The sequence below is a fragment of the Amblyomma mixtum genome, chromosome 8 (assembly GCF_055824585.1).
Source record: "Amblyomma mixtum isolate Tamu chromosome 8, ASM5582458v1, whole genome shotgun sequence".
Lineage (NCBI taxonomy): Eukaryota > Metazoa > Arthropoda > Arachnida > Ixodida > Ixodidae > Amblyomma > Amblyomma mixtum.
In genome coordinates this window covers 15,516,569-15,541,411 of record NC_143019.1, presented here as the reverse complement: position 1 = coordinate 15,541,411, position 24,843 = coordinate 15,516,569, and the positions used below count along the sequence as shown (strand labels likewise).

The following is a 24,843-nucleotide window of genomic DNA, read 5'->3' as shown; positions in this document are numbered from 1 at the left end:
CAACGCCGTGCAGAAATTGCGAAGAAGCTTCCCTCTGAGACAGTATACAGGCAGCGGAAAGTGCAGGTCCGGGAAGTTGTCGCGACTGTACTGTCGTGAGAAATATGAGAGGGACCAAACCTTCTGTACAAGTTTGCGAATATTTGGTTATTTCTTTGGTTAATACCAAAATCCCCCAAGAGAAAAGTATACAACGGTTGTTTCTTACCGGTACTCACCTATGGGGCAGAACACGTAGATGCCAACGAAGAGAGTTCAGCTTAAGTTAAGGGCAACGCAGCAAGCTGCGGAAAGAAAAATTATATAGGTGTAACGTTAAGAGACCGGAAGCGGGAGTAGTGGGTGAGGGAACAAACGCGGGTTAATGACATCCTAGTTGAAATCAAGAGGAAGAAGTGGGCTTGGGCAGGGCATGTAATGCGAAGGCAAGATAACCGCTGGTCCTTAAGAGTTACAGAGTGGATTCCAAGAGATGGCTAGTGCAGCAGGGGTTGGCAGAAGGTTAGGTTGGCGGATGAGATTAAGAAGTTTGCGGGAATACGGTGGCCGCAACAGGCGAAGGACAGGGCTAATTGGAGAGACATGGGAGAGGCTTTTGCCCTGCAGTGGACGTATCAGGCTGCTTCTGCTGTAGATGATACCAAATTTGAGAATAACTTTGGGATATTATACACCGAGAGGAAACTAGTTAGAAAACAGGAAATTGTGTGGTATAGTGTAGCCATCAGGGCACCATTAAAAACCAAAGGGCCCTGAAACGCTAGCAGAAGATTTCTTCTCGTGATAGAGACGCTTTTTTTTCTTGACTTGTGCTTTGAATGATCCTCTACGAATAGGATTCTCGGGACATTCATTTCGCGGCAATTGAACGCTGCGGCCTGAAGACTTTTCACGGAGGGTGTACATGCTGGTCAAATGTTTAGGGGAAACCCCCAAGGTGAAGTAGATTTGTAATAAGGGAGTAATTACTCATTGACATCCACCCGAGCGCAGCCATACGGCTACAAAGGAAAGCTATACAGCTTTCTCAGAAACTTCGTAGTTAAGGAAAAATTCGTCCTGGTCCGGGGTTCGAACCCGTGGCCATGCACCGCTTCACCGGAGTAGTCGCTCTACCAATTAAGCTATCCGGGACGACTAGCTTATGGTAGGGCGAGAGCGAATTGATCAATAACTCGAAGTGGGAACTGTGTTGGTCAAATGTTTAGGGGAAACTCCCCAAGGTGGGGTAGATTTGTAATAAGGGTATACAGGGTATACATGCGTGTAGCTTGTCAAAATTATTATGATGTCTTTCCATTATTGTCACTTCTATTCCAGCTCCGTTTCTATTAACGTTTCCTGTTTTTTTTTCTTTCCGTTTTGATAGTTTCTTTCTCTCTCTTCTTTTCCTCTTCCGTATTTTGCTTTCCTCTCTTTCCGCGATGATTGCGAGAAAAGTGGCGCGCCGTGGCTTCGGCAACGTTGCGCGCTATAGCCGCAGTGGAAGCATATATAAGCGGAGTGTGCGCACATAGAGCAGCAGCAGCGGCGGGCCCCTTCTTCCGCTTTGTTGATGGCGTGCCCGACTGCAGGTTCCGGACACGCTCCGCTCGATGCCCCGCCGCCGCGTGCACGCCATGCGCCAGCGGAGCCAGCTGCTGTGGGAGACGTACTTCTCGTCCGTCGACAAGATCGTGCTCACCGTGCTCCAGGTATGTGTATATGTGCTCGTATACTGTGTGTATATATACACTACGCTTCTCTTGCGCCGTGCGTACGGCCTTGGCTGGGGCATACCATTCTTTCAAAGCGACCGCGTGACACACGACGCTCACGAAAAAAAATTTAGATTGTCTATAGACTGTTAATAGACTGCTGTCTGTAAAGTCTGTAGACAAATCCTAGAGAAGTCTATAGGAAATAGATGCTGTAGAGAGTCTATAGACAATCTATAGATTTATGGTCACCCACTTTTAATACTTTTATCTGTAGACTATGAATAGACAAAAATAAATATCTACAGGAAGGGAAGAGAGTCTATAGGAATTCTATAGACTTTCGATAGACCATTTTTATAAGGGAAGCCAGTTTATATGCTATCAATAGACAAAAAGAAATATCTATAGGAAGGCAATAGAGTCTATAAGAAGTCTACAGACTGTTGATAGACCATTTTTATAAGGGAAGTATTTACTCGCCACGTCTGTATAAGTGTATAACCGGCGTGTCTGCGTGCCGATGTGTGTATTAGTACATACAGTGCTCGACACGCTTGTCTTGAGGGCCGAAACGGTGCACCCTTATCGTGCGTGTCCTTTATTTGCATGGACCGCGGGTCCCCTGTTGTCGCCCTGTTGGCGGAACGTTCACACACGGGCATTAATTTTTTTAACGCGATAGCGTCACAGGCCCCGTTCTCCAGAAAATACGGCGTCGGCGTTGTCGGCGTATCGGATAATCACCAGCATGGCTCTGGCAGCTGGTAGCTGGAAGCTGACAATGGGCGGGCACAGATTGGTCGTAGGCCTGTACGACGTCACGTGACACGGCCGATTTGGGAGTAGCTGCCAACTCGAGCTTCTCAGATCAGATGGGAGGCTGAGGGGAATCGAACCCTGCAGCGTAGCCTTGCATTCCGAGTCGTACATGCGCCCCTATACCACCCAGCCATTGTCGTATGGCTCGGTTAGGCGGGGCATTATATGGGCGTACACCCACTAAAGCTAACTCGTCATGCCATTAAGGTGGAGCTTAAATGTCTTCTCCATTCTTTTTTTTTTTTTTTTTGTGCAGCCTACCGTGTCATTTCTGCACCTCTTACCAGCCTGTATATACTACATAGCTGCCTCTCTTTCGGGTGTTCACCTCGTCTAGTGACGCAATAACGACATCGGCGGTCTCCTCATCCTTTCGTATAGTTTCCCCACCTTTCCTCCCAGCCGCACGCGCGCACATGTCCTTACAAAATTTTCTTTAGGCAGTCCAGAGACAGTGCTTATGGTCAGTCTATAAACCAAACCCCTGTTGCAATTTTTAGCGAGCGCGCCGGCAAGCTAACGCAATAGCTTGCTTGCCACGTCAGAACGTACTCAGAACGCAGGGGAGGAGGGTTGCATTGTAGTCAGTGCAACATCCTCCTTTCCTTACTTGCGTTTCTTTTTGTTGTGGTGCTTATTTTTCTGTTCCCGAACTGAGCTTGAGGGGCACGTTCAGAGTAAAACAAAAACAAAAAACGTCCCTATGCATTCAGTCCGGCGGATATATGCTATAGCACACACGTCCGTCCTGCGCTAGCTGCCTACTCGTCATAAATGCCACCCCCCCCCCCTTTAACCTGCCTCGCAGTAACGCCGAAACAAACAAACGAACCAAGAGAGCACGCCAGTGGGATGGAAGGCGTCGATATCAAGCGAGCTGCTGCTGCTGCTGCTTCATTCGGCAAATTGGCCCCCTATATACGTGCCACCCACCGAGTCCGAGCACGTTCGGCGTTTTTGCTCGGCGAGCGACGCGGCGTTTTGGGTCGCCCGCGCGGGCGAGCCGGGGCTTTGAACGAACCAGAAAGCGCGCGTGGACGACGGAAGCGATGCGAAACAAAGCTAGAAAGGGAAGCGAGACGATGAGAGACGGCGGCGCGCACTCTGTGTGGTACGCGCTTCTCTGACCGGAGAGTTTTGTCGGGATCGCTTTTGATGTTACACGCACACACCGAGCTCGCAGTCGGCGCGCATCTCGCGCTGGCGTCGCATCTATAGCGCGGTACTTTTAGGTCTGTCGTTAGGATCACACGTGTCCCGCGCGCCACCGCCCGCTCGCCGTTTTTTTTTTTTTTTTTTTGATTTCCATTTATCGCCGTGTTGCGAGGGAGCAATTTTCGAGCCCATATGCACCGAACGCACGGTCGTCTAGTAAGTTTTGTGTGTCGACAATCCCCCCCCCCCCCCTCTCCGCCCTTGGCGACTCGTGTGGCCTGCGGTCGGAACTCCGGGGTCGCGGACGACAGGTTTGTCGTTGGTTGTAGTGCTTCGGCCGTGGCCCAAAAAAGAGGCAGCCGCGGATGTTGTTTTTTTTTTTCTTTTTCGAGGTTCGCGTATTTTTTAGAGACGCATTTTTGCGGTCGGTTTTTCAGTCTGACGGGACAATTTCCGCCGAAGTATACAGTCGTACGGCTTTCTTTTTTTTTTGTGAGCTAGCCCGTTTTTAAAGAAGGAATGCAGCTTCTTTTTATTTATTGATTTATTTATTTATTTATTTATTTATTTATTTATTTGTGATACCCTCAGGGTACAAAGTACATTTCAGAGGGGAAGGGCAGTTGATAACAAGAAAAAAGTAAACAAAGCACAATTCATACAAAACTATAGAACAACTGAGGCAAGATAAAAAGAAGTGAGCAAAGTTAACTAGGAACAGATTACTAAAATAGTTTAAGAACAATACTAGTAGGTGGAGAACACAACACTTCAATAGAATACAAAAGCGATCATTATGTGATCACACTGGTGAGTATTCTTCTAAATTGAGTTGTATCAGTGATGCTAGTTAATGATGCGGGTAGAGAATTCCATTCTTTAGAGGTTAGCGGAAAATAGGATTGTGCACATGTCACTGTGTTACAATGAGGCACTGTGACCTTTTGTTGATGATCACGACGGTGAGAAATGAACGGTGCCGGTTGAATCCATCGAGAGCGAAGTTGGAAATTAGAGTAGAAAATCTTATGGAATAGGCCGATGCGGAAGTGCTTACGGCGGGTAGCTAGTGGCAGGTGGTTTAAAGACCTTTTCATTTGGGTGACGCTGTACGATGGTAATTGCCTACAAGCGATTTCTACAGGCAACACCGTGTGTTCTCTACGTATCAAGCACCCGCACGTTGAGACCCTCTTCTCGTTTGCCTAACTAACTAAAACTGACTAACTGACTATCTAACTAACTACCAAACTAACTAAACAAGGCATTTTGTAAACGAGTCCATCGCTTGCTTTCGCTATTAAAGAGACATGAAGTGCAGGTGAGACAGTTTTGCGATTCGACGAGCTCAAAGGGATCGAAAGTGCGAAACTTGCAGGGGAAGCGCGAGAATTCTTTTTGTGCTAGCATTTGGAACGGTGACGTAATTGCCGATTAAAGCCATGGTGACATTCAGGCTTGTCTGCAATGCACAGCGCTAGATGGGGGCGTGGGGCGCACACTGACTTTATGTAGATAGTGCGGTACATTTCCTAGACGGGAACGCTTGCGCAGAAGAAAAAACGAAGCACCATCGGAATTGAAAGCCCTCCGATCGTTGCTTGGCGGAGTTCGAGGAAGCTCGGAAATGGATGAGCGAACTGACCGGAAGTGCATGACCTATCGAGCGGGCTTCTTCACATAACATCAAAGCTCAAGGAGAAGCCTGCACGTCTTCAGTCAGGCATTACGTCACTGTTTTTAAATGCCAGCGTCGGAAAATTTGAAAGGCTTTACTTACAAGCTTCATGCATTCCAATCCCTGAATAATTCCTATTTCTCAGAGTAATAATACTAATAATAATAACGCTCTAGCTTCTCTTAAACGCGCTTGCGGGGGTTTCGCCGCTGGTGTTCTTGACGCAACCGCTGGGCGTGCTATTTCGGTATCTGCTTTATATCTACGCCGTTTAAGAATTTTTTTTCTCACTGCATTTTTAAAAGCGATTTGATTGTGAAAGCTAGCACTGTAAGGAATGTAATGTTGTTTCTTTCTTAACCAAAATGTCAGGCCATTGCTGGGTGCCTTTGTGCCGGGCAGATTACCCTGGCGGCCCCAATGCCAGTGTTTTCCGTCTTCCAAGAAGAGCTAGCGAGCGTCGAAACAAGTGGCTGCGAGCCATTCCTCGCAAAGGATACGTGCCAACACATTCTTCAAAGATAAACACACTGACGACCAGCTGGTATCCTAAAGGGCCTCACGATTTACACCTATCTGCTGTTAATTGGCCCCACGTTAGCGAACAAAACTTTTTTTTTTTTTTTGGGGGGGGGGGGGGGGGGAATCGGAAATGCGTGTATGCGAAAGCGTAATGAGAATTTATAGGGTCATGTCAAAAACTTGGAGATCACTGCGGTGACCCGCATTGGAGCAATGCGAAAGGAAATCGTCCGCATACTATATCGATGCCCGCGGTTGTTCTGACGTCCACGTACTATATCGACGTCCATGGCTATTTTGACGCATTTAATTAACTCGCTACAACTCATCAACCTAATTTTTTTCCAACGGAAACATTTTGTCACACACCATCACAATCACACTTTCACACATTTATAATCTTCAGAGAACAACGTAATCGGGCGGACAAAATTGCGGACACTTTTTGCTGACGCGAGAGAGCCATGTAGTGCTCTCGCATTAGTAATCATACAATTTTTATCCTCCATTTTTCTCGACCAGAGTTCATTCGTCACCAAAATATTGACCACGCCTTCTCCAAGGTAGATGTACTATGGTAGCGTAGGCTGCACAGAAGCCCATACGTTCAAAACATGGCGGCTTATGGTGCGCAGCCAGCGCCATCTTCGAAATGCGTGGACAACTAAAAAGTGACGTCATAATTAAAACAAAAACGCGACGTCCAATTCGCGCGTTTTAGTGACGTCATATTCGTGACGTCAGCGTCACGTGCTGCTTGGCGGGAAAAATAAACTGCTGAACGCCGCGACGCTTCAGCGCGACACCCGACGCGAGAACGAAGAAAGAAGACAGGACGAGTGCCGACCACCTACGCTATTTTTAGGTAGTCAGTTCTCGTTGTGCCTTTTTCCTTCGTCCTCGCCTCAGGTGTCGCGCTGAATGTCAGGGCTGTAATGTGGCAACATGCGCAGTTATTTATGTTACTGCCACACCTCATTTTTTGCCTACTGGGGCCCCATGGCCACAGACGATGCCCTTTTGGGGCAAAAGCGACAGAACCGCACCCAACCGAACGAAACTACACAGAAGCGCTGGCAAAAGGGAAAAGCGGAAACTGTACACGAACGATGCACACCACGAACTCGAGCAACAAGCAACGAGGAAAAAGTAGGGCTAGCAGAATCGAGTTTCAAACAAAAGCAAGCAGAATGGTCAAAAGATATGACAAGGGTATGCCATCAGAGCACCGTCAACCTTGGCATCGTCCCGCTGCCATTGCCGCTGCTCTGAGCGAACGCTGTCATAAAAATTTTTACAAAGCAAGCGCTATACTTTCTAACAAGATGCACACAACTAAAACATTTTAAAAAGGAAGCACTGCAATTGTTTTTGCATGCTTTTGAAACACAAAATATGTCCTAATTATTATCCTCTTCTAGTCGTGTCTGTCCACTCGTTTCACTTCGGCGGTTTAGTTCCACTAATTTGATGTCGCTAGCACTTGGTTCTGGACCGCATTCGAGCTCCGGCTTCGCGACCTATTTCAATTGACCTTGCCTCCTCTATCTAGGAGCCGGCATTGAATGATCGCCCCCGTATTAAGTAAGGAAGCTCGTCAGCGTTACGACTGCGCAAGTTACGGGTCGAGCAGGTGTACCGCTTCGGCGCTCGGTTTCTCTAACGAAGCAGGAACGTCGTTGGGTATACGGCCTGTATACGACATTTATTCGACCGCGGTTGTTATTACTACGTTGCTTTGTTCGCCGTCAATGCGTTCCCGGTACCCCGTGGGACCGACGCGAGCTTTTCAATCATGAATGGGAACGATTACGCGACGCAGAGTGGGACGGTCGTTATGGATTTCTTCGATTCGCTGCGGTACGTGTAGTGGAAACAAAAATAAAATAAAAGGAGGAAGGGGTGCGGGGGGGTCTCGATGATAAGCAGCTACGCGACCCTCGTTGCTACGCCGATCGATTCTGCTTTTATCTCACCGCTCGTTTAGGGGCCACGACAATAAAACTGCAGATAGACGCGACACATACAAGCTGTCGCGAGCGGCCGAATGCTGGAGGCGCCTGTTTTTTTTGCTTATTTCGCCGTTACTTTTTGCGGGTTTTTTCTGCGGCGTTTCGTAGCGCACTGTTGCGTGATTGATCTTCTAGTATAGGTTGAAAGTTCCTTGTCGATTTCGGGTTGTGGTTAACGCGTGAGTCCTACTCCTTCGTGTCTTTCTTCTTTCTTTTTTAAATTAGCACCGCCGCGATGGCTCAGTGGGTATGGCGCCCTCGGCTGCTGACACAAAAAACGCGGTTTCGATCCAGGCCGCGCCGATCGAATTTCGATGGAGGTGAAATTCTAGAGGCCCGTGTACTGTGCGATGTCAGTGCACGTTAAAGCACCCCAGGTGGCCTAAATTTCCGGAGCCTTTCACTACGGTGTCCCTCATAGTCTGAGTCGCTTTGGGACGTTAAATTTCCCCATAAACCTTTTTTTTTTTAAATTAACGAGTCCAGTGCCTTGACTACCGCGTCGGAACTTTCGTTCAAGCTTGCTCTTTCGATTTTTCTTGCTTGTAGTCCGAAGTGATTCGTTTAGTCGGAGTAGGTGGTTATTTCTCTTTAGTTTGTATACATATTAGACCGTCTTTAAGTAGGAACTGTATTGTTGGTTCTACCATTTTTTTTTGTTGCGTTCGGTGTTTCTAAATCAGGGGCATATGTTCCTGCGGGAAGCAATACAGGTTGGTTCGTTAGAATAGAAAATTAATGATATGTAGGTTCATTACAATAAAAAAGGAGTTTCGTTGACGTTGGAAGAGAGTTTTTTTTTTTTAATTTAGCTGGCAATCCATGCGTTACTATTTAAAGAAAGTTATATTCCTTTTTCCTGCAAGCGCCGCGTGCTCTGGGACTCCTCAGGTCGGGCTGAAAACCTTGATTTATGGGTGCGATATGCTGATTCGCTCTCCTCACCGAGTCTTTTTTTTTTTAAGCATGAAATGCTTTTAGCTCCCGTTGTCGGCAGTGTGGTGACGTCACGCCGAGACCGAGAGCCAACATCCGGGCACTGAATTCCACACATCCGGGAGCTGAAACGAGAGCATCCGGGCACCGTACGAGATTTAACGAGACTCGTACGTGATCTGTTAGGGGCTTTGAGAGAGGGCCGCTTAGAGCAAGAGGGGAGCTCCAGGGCGAGAAGGGCTTTGGGCGGAAAAACTGCTTCCGCGCCGTCCCCAAGGATGGCGCCGCGGTCCCACACTCACGCATGTAAAAGACCTACCGCTGGGCCTTCAGCTCCTGACGTTGCCCCCTTTGGCAGGCAGATATCTACACGCTCGCGGACTATTCTAACGCGCTGCATATACATTCTTGTCAGGCCTGCGTCTCGTCGTGTCCGCGTACGCTTCTGCATCGTCCTGGATTTCGATGCCGCCACCGTCACAGCTGCTTAAGCCGAGCAATGGAGCCTGATGAAAGGAGAGGTAGGAAGCATCTTGCGGAAAGCGATCGCTTTGCGAGTGATACGCCACAGCAGAAAACTGCTCGCCCCTGCCGACAACGCTCCCGAAAGCGACCAGGCCGCCACGGTTCGCGGCTGCCTACCTAAGCCCGCACTATTGCAGGCGATCGCTTCGACGCAACAAGAAGAGCGTGGTGTGGTGTGGGGTGTTGAACACTAGACCCATTTCAAGATTTTGACTAGTACCATCTATAACCAATGTGTTAGGCCCGTAAACATTTCATGCTTACTCTGCTCTCGGTTTCGGGAGAGGCAGATATTTTTTTTCTGCGCTATTCACGCCAATTTTCCTCGCTGTCTAGTGCAGTCTTCGTGCGCAAATAAAGTCTATTTCGGAGGCGAGTCTGCAGTTAAACTCCGCCCACATTCGTGACCGCTACACAGTGTTACATCGCGAAGGAGGTTATCTGTTGTTAGTGCCTTAATTACATGAACAAAAAAGTTGTCGCGAGACGTGACGTGTTTAATAGGATGTAACATTAAAATAGGTTACTTTAGTCTAGTTTAGGGTGGTTTAACATCCTAAAGCGACTCTGGTAGTGAAGGGCTCAACAATAAAACGTTGATATCGTTACGTAAACTAGCTACAATTATAGTTGGACACAACTCAAGAGCGCAGCGGCTTTTCCCTGTCAAAGTAACCCCATTCCAGCCAATGGCGTCGGCCGATACTCGTGACCCTGCTAGCGTGACAATGCCTTCGCGCTACAATGCATGGAGGTGACTATCCCTGACCATGCTTGGAGGAGACTATCCCATTTCACCTGCCACTCCCTGCATTGTGACGCTAGCAGGGTCACGAGAATCGGCCGACGCCATTGGCTGGAATGGGGTCCTTTGAGACGGGGAAAAGCCGCTTCTTTCTTGAGTTATATCTAACTTGAGCTGAGTAATAGAGCACCCTGCAAGTCATGGGTACTGATTGTTGCCTGTTTTAAGCATGAAATGCTTTTAGCTCCCGTTGTCGGCAGTGTGGTGACGTCACGCCGAGACCGAGAGCCATCATCCGGGCACTGAAATCCACTCATCCGGGCTCTGAAACGAGAACATCCGGGCACCGTACGAGACGAGATTTAACGAGACTCTCTAAGCCCTCCTACGCGACCGGCATGCAAGCGCCGGTTGGTCTCCAAACGAGACAAAAAATAACTGCTGCCAGTGCCTTCTCAATGTTTATCAAGATATCAGTGGAGCTGTGGGTTTGATAATGCACGGAATTATAATTTCCGATTTCTAATAACGCGTGCAAAAAGCACATAAATCCCACGTTACACTTCGCTGTCATACGTGATCTCTTAGGGGCTTCGCGCATCGAAGCAAAGCCGCGCAGGCGCACAGGGGCCCGGGGGAGAAGCGCTGCGTTCAAAGGGCAAGGCATCGCGCCGAACGGGTGGTGGCGTTCCTCCCTTCCTTTACGGTGCGGTTCGGGTGTCCACCGAGATGACATTAGGCCCGTAAACATTTCATGCTTACTCTACTCTCGTTTACGGGAGAGGCAGAGAATTTTTTTTTTATGCGTAGTATATTGCAATCACTCAGTTCAGCCCTTGGGCGCGGCCGGGCAGCCACCAAACTGGTGACGTTAAGTCACCAAACCACGTAAAAAAGAAAAAAAGGAAAGGAAAAAATAAAAATAAAAAAAAGGCGGGAAAAAAGGACGGCTGAGCATGGTGGCGGTTGCAACAGCCCCGTTTCAAAGGGGCGCTCCTATCCATCCATCCATACGTCACGGAGGAAAAGCTGTTGAGAAAATCGAGTGCCGCCAAGCAATACCTCGCGCAAAAAGACCGCACAATATGCAACGCATTCTTGGCTTAGCCAAGCTAAGCCTGGGCATTTTTTTCTTTTAGCTTTTAGTTGTAAACTATCGCAGCCCGTCTCCTTTTTATCGTTTATTATTATATATATATATATACCAACCAGCCGAAATTAGCTGTTGTTGTCGTGGAGAGTTCCGCGCCGAAGAACCAGCGGTGCTGGCTGGCAGCTGCCTTGGCGAGATCTGCCGGTTCCTCCCTTTCTCCGCGCTTCTCGCGTCGGCAAAAACGAGGTGCCACACACGGTCGTCGTAGTCGCCGTCACTTTCCCCCTTCTTTTTCCTTCTTCTTTTTCGTCTTGTTGTTCTCTCTTTTGTGTGCGTACATCGGCGGCGGGCTGTCACCGCCGTGATTTCGGCTTCTCCCGCGACGTGTAGTGTACGTTGTGTAGCCGCCTCGTCGTAACAAGGTGAGAGAGGGAAAGAGGCCCCGCGGAAAAGGGTACGACGACGACAGACGAACCGCCGCTGCAGTCGGGGCGACAACCGCGAATCGGCACCAAAACAGAAAAAGAAAGAGACCTGGCCGGATGACGCTCCACGCGCGTCGTATATTTACGAGCGTCGCGGAGCAGACATCACTTCCCTCTCTACTCTTTTTTTTTTCTTTTTCTCTTTCGTAGCGTGGTGGTGGTTAGGCTTGGCGGTAGAGGTTGAACGGACACACACTGAATCCTCAAGATATGTGCGCTTTGTTTGCTATTTCTGCTTCTTCTTTGTGTTTCTTTACGACTCCCATTTTGTTCCATTTCTTTCGGTAGAATGATAACTGGCTGTAGGAATACCTCTGTTCACCTGTCGGAGCCGATGAGAAGTTATTTGGATGGGTTATTCGGGAAGCAGCGGCTCAACGCTGCCACTTCAACTCGGAGAGGCCGAAACGTCCTCCGGTTGCTTCCCTTCTCGCTGCATTTTTATTGTGATGTTTGCGAAGCATATGCGCCGTCGTAAGTCGTCCCCGAGCGCCAGCGAACACGTATAGGGAAGAAAAAGTTTCCCTATTCGTTTCGCCCTTCTTCCCCAGCGTTGTTCCGTGGCAGTTTTTTTCCTATCCTTTTGTCCCTCGACGCCGTTGGTCTGAATTGGGGAAAAAAGCAAAGAAAGGGAAGAGACATAGCAGAAGCAGCAACACACTGGCGCGGCAGCTGCTGTCCCTAAGCGTGCGGGCAGCACAGGGTGCGTTTTTTGTTCTTTCTCGCGAAACACAGAGACCCACGACGACGAGCGAGGACGACGATCTTGTTCCTGCGCGTTGCTCGGTGGCTGGCTGGCAGAGAACAAAGTGCTCCGACCTCCCCATCCCCCCCCCCCCCCCCCCATACTTTTTCCTCACTATCGCAGCCGTGTATGTGTTTGTTAGGGCACCGCTCCGCGCGCTGCTGCACGTAAGTCAACGAGTGTTGTCTCCGCGAGCCGCGCTCGCGTTTTGTTTCGTTTCTCGCCATTCGTAACCGCAGCATCCGGGGCCCCGGCGCTGCACCGTGCTCTAGTCTCGTTAGTTGCGTGCAGCGTGTGAAAAAGCGCCGACAGAGGGAGTTTGGGAGAGCGCCGAGAAGAATCGAGTGTCGGAAATCACGAATCTACTTGGCTCGAGCGTTACAGTGTACGCCTCTTCCATCGTCGTGATTGACCACCCCGGCCGTCGGCCATTTGGGTTGAAGGAAAAAAGCGCTCTTAAAAGCTTCGTGAACTGTGTAGAATATTTTATCGACTTGACACCAGGTTTGCGTGTGCCTTCCAGCGTGCTGCACGGTTATTTCTTCACTTTTTTTTCCCCCGGTGAGACGTATAGTTGGAGAGCGTGTGCCTGATGCCGGCACGCGAGGGACACTTTTTTTCTCTCTCTCTCCATCCATCTGGGCCAGTTGCAGCAGTCAAGAAGGCTGTGCTGCTTGTTCGCGTCTCGTCTCGGCGGCATTCGCTCGCGGCGGCGAGCTTTGACGGGCGCCCAGCTGCTACCCCGAGAAGCAACCCAGGGAGGGGGAGGGGGGGGATAGAGGAAAACAAACGCCATGTGTGCGTGCGTGTTTGTGTGTGGAATTGGAGGGAGGAAAGAGGTAGGGTGAAAGGGGTGAGGGGGGGGGGGGGACACGCGGCAGCTGGGTCGAGCGGAAAAAGCACTTTTTCTTCGGCGCCGTCACATCCTCCTCCTCCTCACCTCTTCCTCCTCTTCCAGCAGCGACGTCGATTGTTGTCTCTCGCTTGCCGCGTCGTGCACCCTCCTCTCCTATTGTTTCGGCCCGTATATTTTCGTTTCGTTTGTTTGTTTCGTTTCTCGCGGTACTTCGATATAACGGGTGGCCCCAGTTGGCGAACGCTTCGCAGAGCTCCGCTCGCTTTTGCCTTGACATGGCGGGCCGCCGATTTCGCTGCTCCGTCGTCGGCGTCGTCGTTTCGTATAGCTTTTCCTCCGCTTCGCCCGGTATCGGCGAGTGAGTTTGTTTTGACTTGTTGTTGGCTTGTATTATTGCTCTTTTACTCTGGGTGTGTACGCTGGCTGCGAACGAAGCGTTTTGCTTATCGCCAGCAGCTCCCCTTCCACTCAGAAGTCGCTCTCTCTCTCTCTCCATCACTTTAGGCGATGCGTCTACCGGGGGCACGCCAGCCAGAGCTGGCATTGCACAATTGCACTTATTTCTGCTTCTTTTGTTTGTTTGGGGCGCGGGGGGGGGGGGGGAGCTATTCGTCAAATGTTCGAGCTGCACACTCTTTCTCCACTGCCTATCCGCCCCGTTTGGTTTTTGCCAACGGTACCCTTCCGACCGCTACCGGAGATTCAGCCCGCAACACCGACTTTTATTTGTTTTTTTTCTTTTTCTTACGTGCTTTCCCTGTCCGCTTAGGAAACGCTGACTCCGAACGCGCACACACCGCGCGCGGCTCCCAGTTATGCGCAGCGAGAGTCGACGTAAGCGGAGGAAACTGGCTAAAAAAAAAGACGGATAAAGAAAAGACAGCGCATAAGTGATCCGCGTTCTGCTACACGACGCTGCGTTTCCGATAAGTCGTGCCGTTTTCCGTCGTCTCTTTTCCCGCGCGATTATTGAACTTTCCCCATTTGGGAAAAAGGGTACGGTAGCGACGGTCGATAACACCGCCACCAAGCGCGAGGCTTCTGCTGGTAGACGTGCGGTTGTGTGTGTACCGGTACAAGCGAGCGTTTCTCCTCCTCCTTTACTTCGTGTAATGGGGTCGGATCCTGATGCAGGTTATAGCCGGCCAGACACTCCCCCCTTCCCCGTTCTCTCTATAGCTTTCCCTCAATCGTCTCCGTGGCATTGGGTTCGGTCGGTCTTGTGTACCTATCGATGTTGTGGGTCGATCGGAAGAAGGCGGCGGCGGCGGCGGGCGGTGGGATTGATTCGGCCGTCGTACTGTGTTCGCCAGAAGCGTATCGCCTCTATTAATAACACGCCGAGCGCGAGCGCGCGTGCGTGCGCGGAAAACAACCAGCCAGGCATTGAACGCTCACCGCCATACTGCCTCGGAGGACAACAGGACAGCAAAACGGTCTATAAAGAGGCCATACGGTTGTTGTTGGAAAAAGGGTTGGCATCGGGTCTGGACAGGGGTCATTTTGTGTGGGTCCCTCCCTCCCCTTTCTCCCTTGGTTGTCTCTTGTTTGTGGCCGGGGCTTCTTGGACAGAGACCTCGGCTCCGTGGCGCGCCGGGATAGTTTGTCTCGGGTCCCGAGACAAACTGCTTCCTCTATAGTCGGCTGTGCCGAAGGGGGTAAAGAATGGCTGCCGGTCGGCTCCGTGTAAGTGGCGTGTACAAATTGGCGCGGAGGCATCGAGTGCGGTAAACGCCAGCTTTTCTCGTTTTTGCGCCAGTTGCGCTAGGCGCTTTTCCCGCGCAAAAAAAAATAATAAAGGAAGAGCGCCACGTGTAGTATAGCGATCTGGGGCGCGTGGAGCAACCGTTGTGGAAGAGGAAGGAAGGCTGAGGAAGCAGAGAAGACTCGAAGGAGTCTCTTCGGTGTGGGAAACGGCCTCAGTGCGATTGCGTTTGAGTGAGAGCAACAGAGGAGGCAGCGTTAAACGCAACAGCCAAGGTTGCTATTGTCGGACACAACTCAAGAACGAAGCGGATTTTTCCCTTTCAAATGACCTCCTTCCAGCCAATGGCGTGGGCCGATTCTCGTGAGCCTGCTATAGCGTGACAATGCAGGGAGTGGCAGATGAAAGGGGATAGTCCCCTCCCTGCATTGTCACCCTAGCAGGGTCGTGAGAATCGGCCGACGCCATTGGCTGGAAGGGGTGTTCCTTTGTCGGGGAAAAGTCGCTTCGTTCTTGAGTTGTACCTGACTATAGTGACTCCCGCTTCTCTCCTGGACTGTGGCGCAGATGACGCAACATTGGAGTCGGAAAGCATAATATATCTTACGTGCATCAACACGGTTGTGCGCATTGCGCGCACATTCCGTTAGTGCGCAGCTCAGGTTCGGGTCGTGTAGCTTGGTGTGTGTGTGTGTGGGGGGGGGGGGGGGGGGTCTTGTACTGCACCTGCAGTACGAGAGAAACCGTAATGAAGCAGGCCTCCGGATTAATTTCGACCAGCCGAGAGTTGTGTAACGCGAGCTGTCATCGCACAGCATACAGATAGTGGATTGGCTTCGCGCCGCGTCCGAGGGGTGTGCGTCCAGGTACTCTAGTAGCGCTGGTGTAAGCGACTCCCGTTCGCCGAAGGCTACAGCGTCGTGTCTCCCTAGACGGGCGGACCCACCCCGCGATGCTCTTTCTCTCTCTCCAGGGAAGAAATTTGGCCTTGGAGTACAAGAGGGCGCGCGGATGGGAAGCCGTGATCTCGAAGCTGGGCGCCCAGGGACTCCAGTTCTCCGCCATTAGGGAATGTTGTGGTGGGGAGAAAAGGAGGTGGCATATACGGACGGGCCAGACCGCTTGGAAGAAGGAATTTCTCGGTCTGCCCGGAAGTCCCCGGAAAGAGCCGCGGCGTTATACTCGCACACACTCTGGGGAAAATGTGCCGTGAGTACTTGGGCGGGAAAGCACGGCCTTCGTGGGGATCTAGGGAGGTTGCGGAAACGTGGGGAGAACGGGGAGAGGCGGCATTTACGGACGCGCTCGCCATAACTGCATTAGGCTGGCGAAATGTCGTCCCGCGCGAAAACAGTGGCGGATCAGCGAGCCCGCCAACGGATAAGGAAACCGTCTTCCCGCAAATAGAGGGGCTGTTGGGAAAAGGGGAAACAGCTACTCCGGAAGACGAAGCAGTGTACTGAGGAGCGTTTTCTTTCTGCTTTGAGCGAGTCTCGATTGTAGGAGAAGGGGGGAAAGTAAGGCTCAGAAGGGATGGCCGGCCGGAAAAAAGCGGAGGATCTGGTCCTTCGAATGGTGAATGTGCGTGCGTGCGTACGACCCGCGCGCTGTGCTAGGGCTGGAGCGATATTCTTTGGGGAAAAAAGGAGTGGTCTGTGGGCAATTGGCGTCTCTCCCCTTTCTTGTCCCATTCAGTATATGTGTGTGTGTGTTCTCGGTCCAAATGACGGTGCGCGCGCCAAGATTGAGGCTTGCCGACGAAGACGAGCTCGATAAATAACGGGAGGCTTCTTCGCAAAGGGGTTGGTGGGGAAGGAAGGGATGGGGGCGGGGAAGCTGCCAAATTGAAGTAAGGGATGAGTCGTTCGTCCCGACGCCGTAATCCTCGGGCGGCGACCGACCGAGCACGTATCCCATGCTTTCTTCCCCTCTCTCCCTATAGCTTCCTACTTCCACTATATAGCGGTTCGGGAAAATGGGTTCCCTCCGAGCTCGATGGCGCTTTCGCCTATGTAGCCAGAGCGCGCGCTCCCGCGTTGAATGCCCGCTGTCTTGGGCCAAGCCCAGCCAGATTTTCGGCGTCGCGTTCGCCCCTTTCACTTTTGTCGTCTTCATTGACGTTCCACGTGTGAGCCGAAGTACCCGGGTTCGAACCCGACCGCTGCAGCCGCGTTTCGGTGGGGGCGAAACGCAAAAGGCACCTTGTGCTGTGCGATGTCCATGGACGTTAATGATCCCCAGGTGGTCGAAATTATTCCGGAGCCTTCCTCTAGGGCACCTCTTTCTCTCTTTCTTCTTTCACTCCCACCTTCCTCCCTTCCCTTACGGCCCAATTTAGGTGTCCTTAGTGAACTGAGGCAGATACTGCGCCATTTCCCTTTCCTCAGAGCTAATTTTCCATGCGGTCGAGATACCTCTGGATACTAACACTATGGTGGGACTAGGAAAAAAAATTTGAAAAAAAAGCAGCTGTGCATCTTCCTGTCGTTACCTGACAGTCTCCTCCCGGGGTGGACCAGCCGTGACCGTTGGTCGCGGGTTCGAACGCCTCAGAGAGCCCTCCCGACCATTTTCGAAGACGGGTGAAAGCGATCTCTCCTCTAATGATTTTAATTCCTGTGCATCATCGAGGGATATTTCTTTTTTCAGCTAGCGAGGCCACTGAACGTTGTTCTTTTTATTTCTTTTCTCACCTCTTTTATAGTTTCGCCTTGTTCTTTTCCCCTGTTCCCTTTTCTTTCTTTCAGTACGTCTCTCTCTCGTCTCGTCAGTGTATGGTGCGCTCACTGAGACTGTTGATCGGTTCGGTCCTCACATCGCGTAACAATAAATGACTCACTCGCTGGCTCTGCGATTGAAGGCCCCTTCTCCATTCTCCGTCCTTCCGTCTCCCAGCTATGCGATCGTCGTCGGCGCAAGCTATATAGGTCTTGCCACGGGGCTGGCGGTGCCTCTCCCGTGTATATATATCCCCGCAGACTGAGGGTCGAGTGGGAGGGAGGGAGGCGGGAAGCGCACGTTTCCGGGAAGGAAGTGCTTCCTCGAACATTTCCGGCGTGCCATCACCGCCGCCACTGTGTGCGCGGCTGCGCCCGGATCATTGCGAAGACCCCCCGTCCCCTTCCACCTCTCCACTTTCCCGCCGATTTCGCCCTTTCGCGCTCCGCCTCCTCTTGAGCGTCGGCGATGCGACCCGCCGCGGGATTCGCTTATGGTCACCCTTTCGCGTGCTCGTATTTGCGAAGTACGTATACAGAAAACAGCCACTTGCTTTGGAGCCTGCGATAGGCACGTTGAGCTCGTCGGCATCTGCGAAAGGCTATAAAAATGTGGACGCGCATTCCTGACCCTTATGAAAGTGGTCTATAGACAGTCTACAGACTCTCTTGCTTTTCTGTAGATATTTCTTTTTGCCTATTCGTAGTCTATAGACTATCTATAGACGCCTACTAAAAGGGTATGGCCATAAATCTATAGATTGTCTGTAGACTGTCTATAGCATTTGTATTGCCGATTGACTGTTCTCTAGGATTTTTCTATAGAGAGTCTATAGACTTTATAGACAAAAGTCGATGAACAGTCTATAGACTGTCTAAAAATTTGTTGCAAGGGGAGAACTAGCAAAGAAGCTTGGGGCAGTGAATTTTTGATGAAAGGGAACTTATACCACGATAATAGTGTAGTTAACTCTGAGTGTTCGTCATTTCGTGCAGTTCGTGCAGTTACTGCGTCCTCCTCGTCGTTATCATCACCACCCGAGAGAAGTCCACGGCAAGACAAAGGTCTCTCTCAGAGATCCCCATTAACTCTGCACTCTGTCCAAGCAAATTTCGTAATGTCATCGTTGCGCCAGACTTTCATCCGCCCTGTAGGCTACGCGGTTCTCTTCTCTTGGTATCCGCGTTGTGTCACTGAAACGCCACTGGCTATACCTGTCCTGCGAACATGTAGTGTCCAAGTCCTCTGCATCTTAATATCAGCTAGGATATCATTAGGTCGTATCTGTTCTTTAATTGTAGCAAAGCAGACATTTGGGCTAGTTGGTGTGAATTCATGGTGGAAAAAAACAGCGCAAACTAAGACAGAAAACACAGAAAAGAGGGGAGACACTACAGCGCTGACTCGCAACTAAAGTATATTCAGTAATATTCTAAATCGAGCAACAGCAAAAAATAAATAAATAAATCAAAAATTCCCTGTGTACCTTGGTTTCTGTGGCTGTTGGCTTCTCATATTTATAACGAGCCCCTCATTCCCCTTCCCTTGTGTGCTTAACTATATATATATATATATATATATATATATATATATATATATATATATATATATATATATATATATATATATATATATATATATATATATATATATATATATACGCACCACACTGGTACATCTCGGTAATGGCGGAAAGAATCCCAAATCACCTATCGGGAGAAGTGTCTTCCGGCAAAGCTGGAATGCATGGTCGTATATGCGGTCGGTCGCATCTGTCTGCCTGTTGTGCGGACTATTACCGTTTGTGTAAGCACGCCAAATGCGGTGATCCGCTCGTCTCCGGCGGCGATGGGCGCCACCCGCGTGCCCTGTTATCGCCCCGCCATGGATTCTGCTGAGTGGTGGCGTTCGGAAGAAGCCCTCATTCGGTCGTCGCCCAGCTCTTGAATGCGCGCGCCTGGTCACGATGGGGATCGTCATGAAATGGTCTGCTTGCGCTATGCTGCTGGGTGTCGCTCGCTCGACAAGGCGCTATTGCCTCGCGCTTTAAGGTCTCTCCGCGATAGATGCGTCTCGCGATAGCTTCTGAATGTCATTTGTTCGGCCGGGCTCGTTGGTTGTCCGTTTGGTGGGCCGTATAGAATCAGGCCGAAATGACGCGCGAAGGAGCGCCTGTGAACAATTTTTAACCCGCGTGTTTCCAGGTGCAGTATACGGCTAACTTGATTCATGTAAGTGGTTTGCTGAGTTTAAGACTTCATTCATATTGTTTCGCTATCTATACTTACACTATTCGCTTTGCTTTAACCTGTGATCGATGTATGCCGTGACAACGGGGCTCGAACACAATCAAGCGAACTTGCTTCACTTTTTGTTCGAGCCTCCTCGGTTATTTTTCGGAAAATAAACTGAATTTGCATATTTATAAACCAGGTGCAAAGGAATGTCTTGCTGCAAAACAGAAATTTACGGCGCAAGCGTGTTCGCGTTTCATTCCGGCCTGTCTGTACGTTCCGCCGGCTGGTCATCCGTTTTGTCGGTCGGGCAGTCGATACTACGTTTGGTCTTCTGGTCTTCCGATTAGCCGGCCGATCGGTCGGTCAGTCTTATACGTTCGGTTGGTTGGGCGTCCTTTTCGTCGGTCGTCCGTTTGTTGGATTGGTCCGTCGGTCGGTCCTCCGGTCGCCTGGTTCGTCGTCCGTTAGGACAATCGGTCGGCTGGTCATCGGTTTGATCGATCGGTCGTCCGGTTAGTCTTTCGTCCGGTTAATCGGTCGGTCGTTTCTTCGCTCACTCACTCACATACGACCAATCAAAATCATGTAGTGTAACGCGTTGTTAGAAATTAGGTGCATTGCTGTGTAAATACTGAAGCGTTAAGAGGTCTGCACAGTACAGACGACGCGATATGAACGCTATCTTGCAAGCCGTCTGTCTTTAGTGCGCCGTTCGTCAGCGCTTGTCTTTATCACATCGTCAGCTAACTTGAGTTCACTGCAAGACGAATGCCTCTCCCAGTGTCTTCCAGTTACTATTTTTGTTTTGAGCTAGTCGCAATCACGATATTCCTGGAAGTTCCCTCAGCTAGATCGTCACTTCTACCTATTCTCGGCCGCACCCGATTGCATTTTCCTTGTTTGTGTATCTGCCCCAACGCTCCAATAGACTTCCGCTTTATCAGTTTCGTGCATTACGTATATCCGCCGTGCGGCCATTGTTTCTTTTTAATTACACCTGATGTATTCAGAACTAGAACCACATGCGTTAGGCTAACTTAACTTGTTCGCGTGGATCATTCGTTTATCTCACTCGCTTGCAGTGCTTACTTATTATAGTGTAAATCGAATATCGCCAGGAAAACCTCAGAATGCCAGTAAATGTTGTCGCCGCTGTTGAAGACACTCAAGCGAGTAAAGGGGAAAATACTTGGCTCATAACTAGTGCAAGTCATGCAAGAATATTGCTAAAAGGAAACTACTCTCGGGAGCTTCTACAAGCAAGGAAAGTGACGAGAGATCAGGTTATAAACATACAGCTGCTATAAAGAAAAAACGAAAAAGAGCTCGCCCATGCTCAAGTCGAAACCGAGTGTTGTCGCCCAAGTTTCTCCCGCGGTGTGGCGCTGCCTTTTTCCCTTCTTTTTCGCTTCCTCTTCACGCCTGGCGGTCTTTTCTTCATTAAGTTCCTGTCCCCACCGTTTCTTCTGCCGTGCTGTGCGGTTCGTTGCGTCGGCCGTTCGCGCACACTTTCATTTTCGCCTCGTTTCGCGGGTTCTCCCTCGCGCGTTCCGCGCGCACTTTATTACCCTTTTGTGCGCGCCACGCATCTGCGTCACCTATAGGCCGCTGCTTGGTGGGTGTGACGGCACCTTCCCTCTTTTCTGTCCCTTTTTCCCCCGGCCGTCGCCTTGCCTCTTCATTTTCTTCCCCTTTTTTCCCTTCCGACCCGAAGGAGGCAGAAGTGCGCGCACGAGCGCAAGAACGGAACGCCGTGTCTCTTCTTCGTGCGCAAAAAAACGCAGTGAACGGAGAGGAAACCGCGAGAGGATGCGTCTTCCTTTTATCCCGCGGCGTCCTTTTATTTCCCTATTTCAGTACGGCTGTGCGCGTGCTTGCCTCCCTGCGCTTCTCCGTCAAATTGCGTCGCTAGGGACAACCAGACGTTTTCATTCCGCTGATAAGGGCGCAGGTTTCTCGTCCTCCTGGGGAATTCGGGATGCCGTGGAGAGGAGCGATGGAGAGAGAGAGACGGGAAATGGGGAGGAAAGATGAACAAGGGATTGTACAGGATGGGGTCAGCTGTGAGGGAAAGGGGAGCGCTGCAAAGGAGGGCTGGCGGTTTAGGGAAACGGAAGGGACCGAAAAGGGAAGAGGCAGGGGAGAGAAAGGGGAAGAAGAACGGGCGACGACGTTCCGGATGCCACGTCTTGCCTGGGCGCAGTCACGCGTCAAAATAGAATATGCGAGCCGCGCTGTGTGTGTGCGTAGCAAGATGCGCGCTGCCACTGTCGCCGATACAGCTATGGGGGGGGGAACGGAAAAAGGGAAGAACTTGGGGGAAAACCGGTTCTGTCTGTGCCCTCTTTTTCTCACGCACGATTGTGCACTCGCGTAATAAGATTATTCTTCTCGAAGACGTTGCCCCTGTTGCGATGAGGGTTCGCCATCCACGGAAAAAGAGAGCGAAGAGGAGGGAAAAAGGGGAATAAAATTTTGAGAACTGGCGCGCAGCAGCGATGCGGGGAATGAAACGGGGCCGAAAAACCACGAAAAGGAAGACTCCTCCGTTCGTTCCGTTCTCTATCCTTGTCTTTATTTTTGCCCTTCGCGAAATGAGGGCTCCCAGGACGTGCTCTGTGTACGCCGCGCGCTTTCCTTTCCGCTCTATGCTTATTACGATCGACTGTCGGGCGTACGCGATGCGTATTGGCGTATTGTGCGCCCGGCATGGTGCTCTATTTATCCTCTTCGCTGCGGGTCATTTTTTTTTGTTTTCTCCTCGTAGCGGGAGTTTGACGGCTTCCTTTTCTTTCGCTGCATCTTCCTTCTCTTGTCGGTCCGCCGGAAGTGAAGTTCTTCCGGTCTTCACAGCCCCCCCCCCCCCCCCTCCTCTTTCTCCCACGTACCTTTTCATCTTTTCATGTATGCTGGCCTGATCCGGTCTGGCCTTGTGTTTTTATCTTCTTCCTGCTATAGCTCCCTCCGTAATAAGGTCTCTATCTGTACGTATAATACCTCGTTGTTCAAGGTCTTCCCCGCGGCCTTGCGTTGCGAGTTCCGCAACGACGTCTCGTACGTCCTCTTCCTGATATCTCCCTCCTTATTCCTTCCCCGTGGCCTCCTAGTGATCCCGTGAAAGCTTCTTTTTGTGCTTTGTTTGCGCGTGTGTTGCGTGCGGAGGCCCGTCATCTTGGCCCAGAAGGCGGCGGCGTTGGCTTTCGTGATTTGCCTTTTCAAGTTGCCGTCACTTCAAGGTTGCCCCATCTGGATTTTTTTTTACTGCAGCTTTTTTTTGTTTGCCTGTACCGTCTTTTAACCCTTTAACAGCCAAATATCCGAAAAACGTACCGAAATCGCTATTTTTGCCGAAAATTACTATTGTCAGACTTAAAAGCGAGCTAGAGGTAAATTGGTTTATTTGTTTTTGAGGAATGGAAATGGTGCACTAATTGTCTCACAAGTCTTGGTGGACACCCGAACCGCTCCGTAAGGGGAGAGAGGAAGGTGGGAATGAAAGAAGAATGAGAGAGTTGCGAAACGAGTTTTTATTGACTGCTGCCGCCCTCTAGTGTTGAAAATTGCAACCAACACAATTGCCGACTGTAACTCGCCTTTGGTAGTGAGAGCAACGCGGCAGCAGGCCGGACGAGTGTGGCTCGTCATCGGCGATATTGATACAATCTCCCATGGCAACTACAGCTGGGGGTTGGTTATAGGGATAAAAAGAACTGGTAATTTTCAGCGCTCGTCGAAATACGTCTTGTTGATTCTGCCATCGGGCGCGGCCAAATCCAAATGGCCCGGCCTCTCCGCCGTGTTCCACTCGAACGTGACTGCGTCCTCGCGAACAATTCCTAACGTCGCACGCAGATCGCCCGCGCGTGAGCGCGCGTGGCTCCCTCCGAACAATCTAAGCAGCTTCCTCGGAAACCCACTTATACCAAGCCTGATAACTCGCACCGTGCGGCGAATCAAAAAACGATGCGGACGCGCGCGCCGACTGCAGCGCTCAAAGAAAAACTGTCGAAACGAGGTAAACACAAACCATAGCTTCGCGGCGATGTTATTCCGCCTCTCGCTTTGTTCTCGTCAAACTGCTCGTGGCCGGGGCGCGATGAACCAACTCCGGAAGTCAGGCACGTTCGGCCCGCTCCCACTCAGTGCATTCCCGCTTATTATTGTGTTGCGATAAGACTTAATATGCAATGCGCTCTTTTTCTAGGCGGCCGTGATAGCATCGCGTGCGTCCCTCCGTATTACGGCGTGGCCCCAGCGCGGCAGAAATCCCGAGGCTGCGCGAAATGGCTTTAAAGCCGACGCGTGTAAACGTTCGCGCTGCGTAAATGGGTATTTTTAAACTTTTTTTTTGCTCTCTCTGTCATTTTCGAAAGCTGGAAAACTGTGAAGCAAACGGCACTGAGCGCAGTGCTGTTTCGCCAGCATATCGCAGTCACGTCTGGGCGCTTTCGGGGAGCGCCGACGAGCGTATACAGACGCTTATGCTACGTGTGCGCTGTCCTCGTTATGGCCGAGATGCTGGACGTTAAGACTGGTGTACACGCGGGAGTGAATTACAGTCGACGTGCCTCTCCGTCTGATCTCTCCTTCAGCCATTGTGTGCTGCTGCTGCTTCTGAGAACAGTCCGCGGCGTAAACAACGAAGTTACGGACCGCTCATTCCGTGCAAAATGGGGTGCTTTTTATGCGGCGCGTGCATGCATGCACTGGATATCGTTTTTAACGCGGTCCCTCCTTGTGTCGCGATAAAATGCGTCCCAGTGTTAGGACGGCGTATTCACGTATGCTTTTTGTTTTGTTTTTTCTCTAACTAGTTTTGTAATGTCCGACGAGAAGTCATGGTTAGAGCGCTTCGCGTTCTCTTGGAGGAAAATGCGTTTAGGCTGTTCACGTTCGCTTCCGTCGGCTGCAG

At 50.6% G+C, this 24,843-nt stretch overlaps 1 protein-coding gene across 1 annotated transcript in view; it reads left to right on the top strand.

The window, feature by feature from the left end:
• The window catches only part of ttv (exostosin glycosyltransferase 1 ttv), a 164,024-nt gene that overhangs the window by 119,902 nt on the left and 19,279 nt on the right, over window positions 1–24,843 (top strand). Inside the window, exon 3 of the mRNA XM_089556601.1 lies at window positions 1,575–1,694. Coding sequence (XP_089412727.1) covers window positions 1,575–1,694 — 120 coding nt within the window. The remainder of the gene's footprint in view (window positions 1–1,574; window positions 1,695–24,843) is intronic.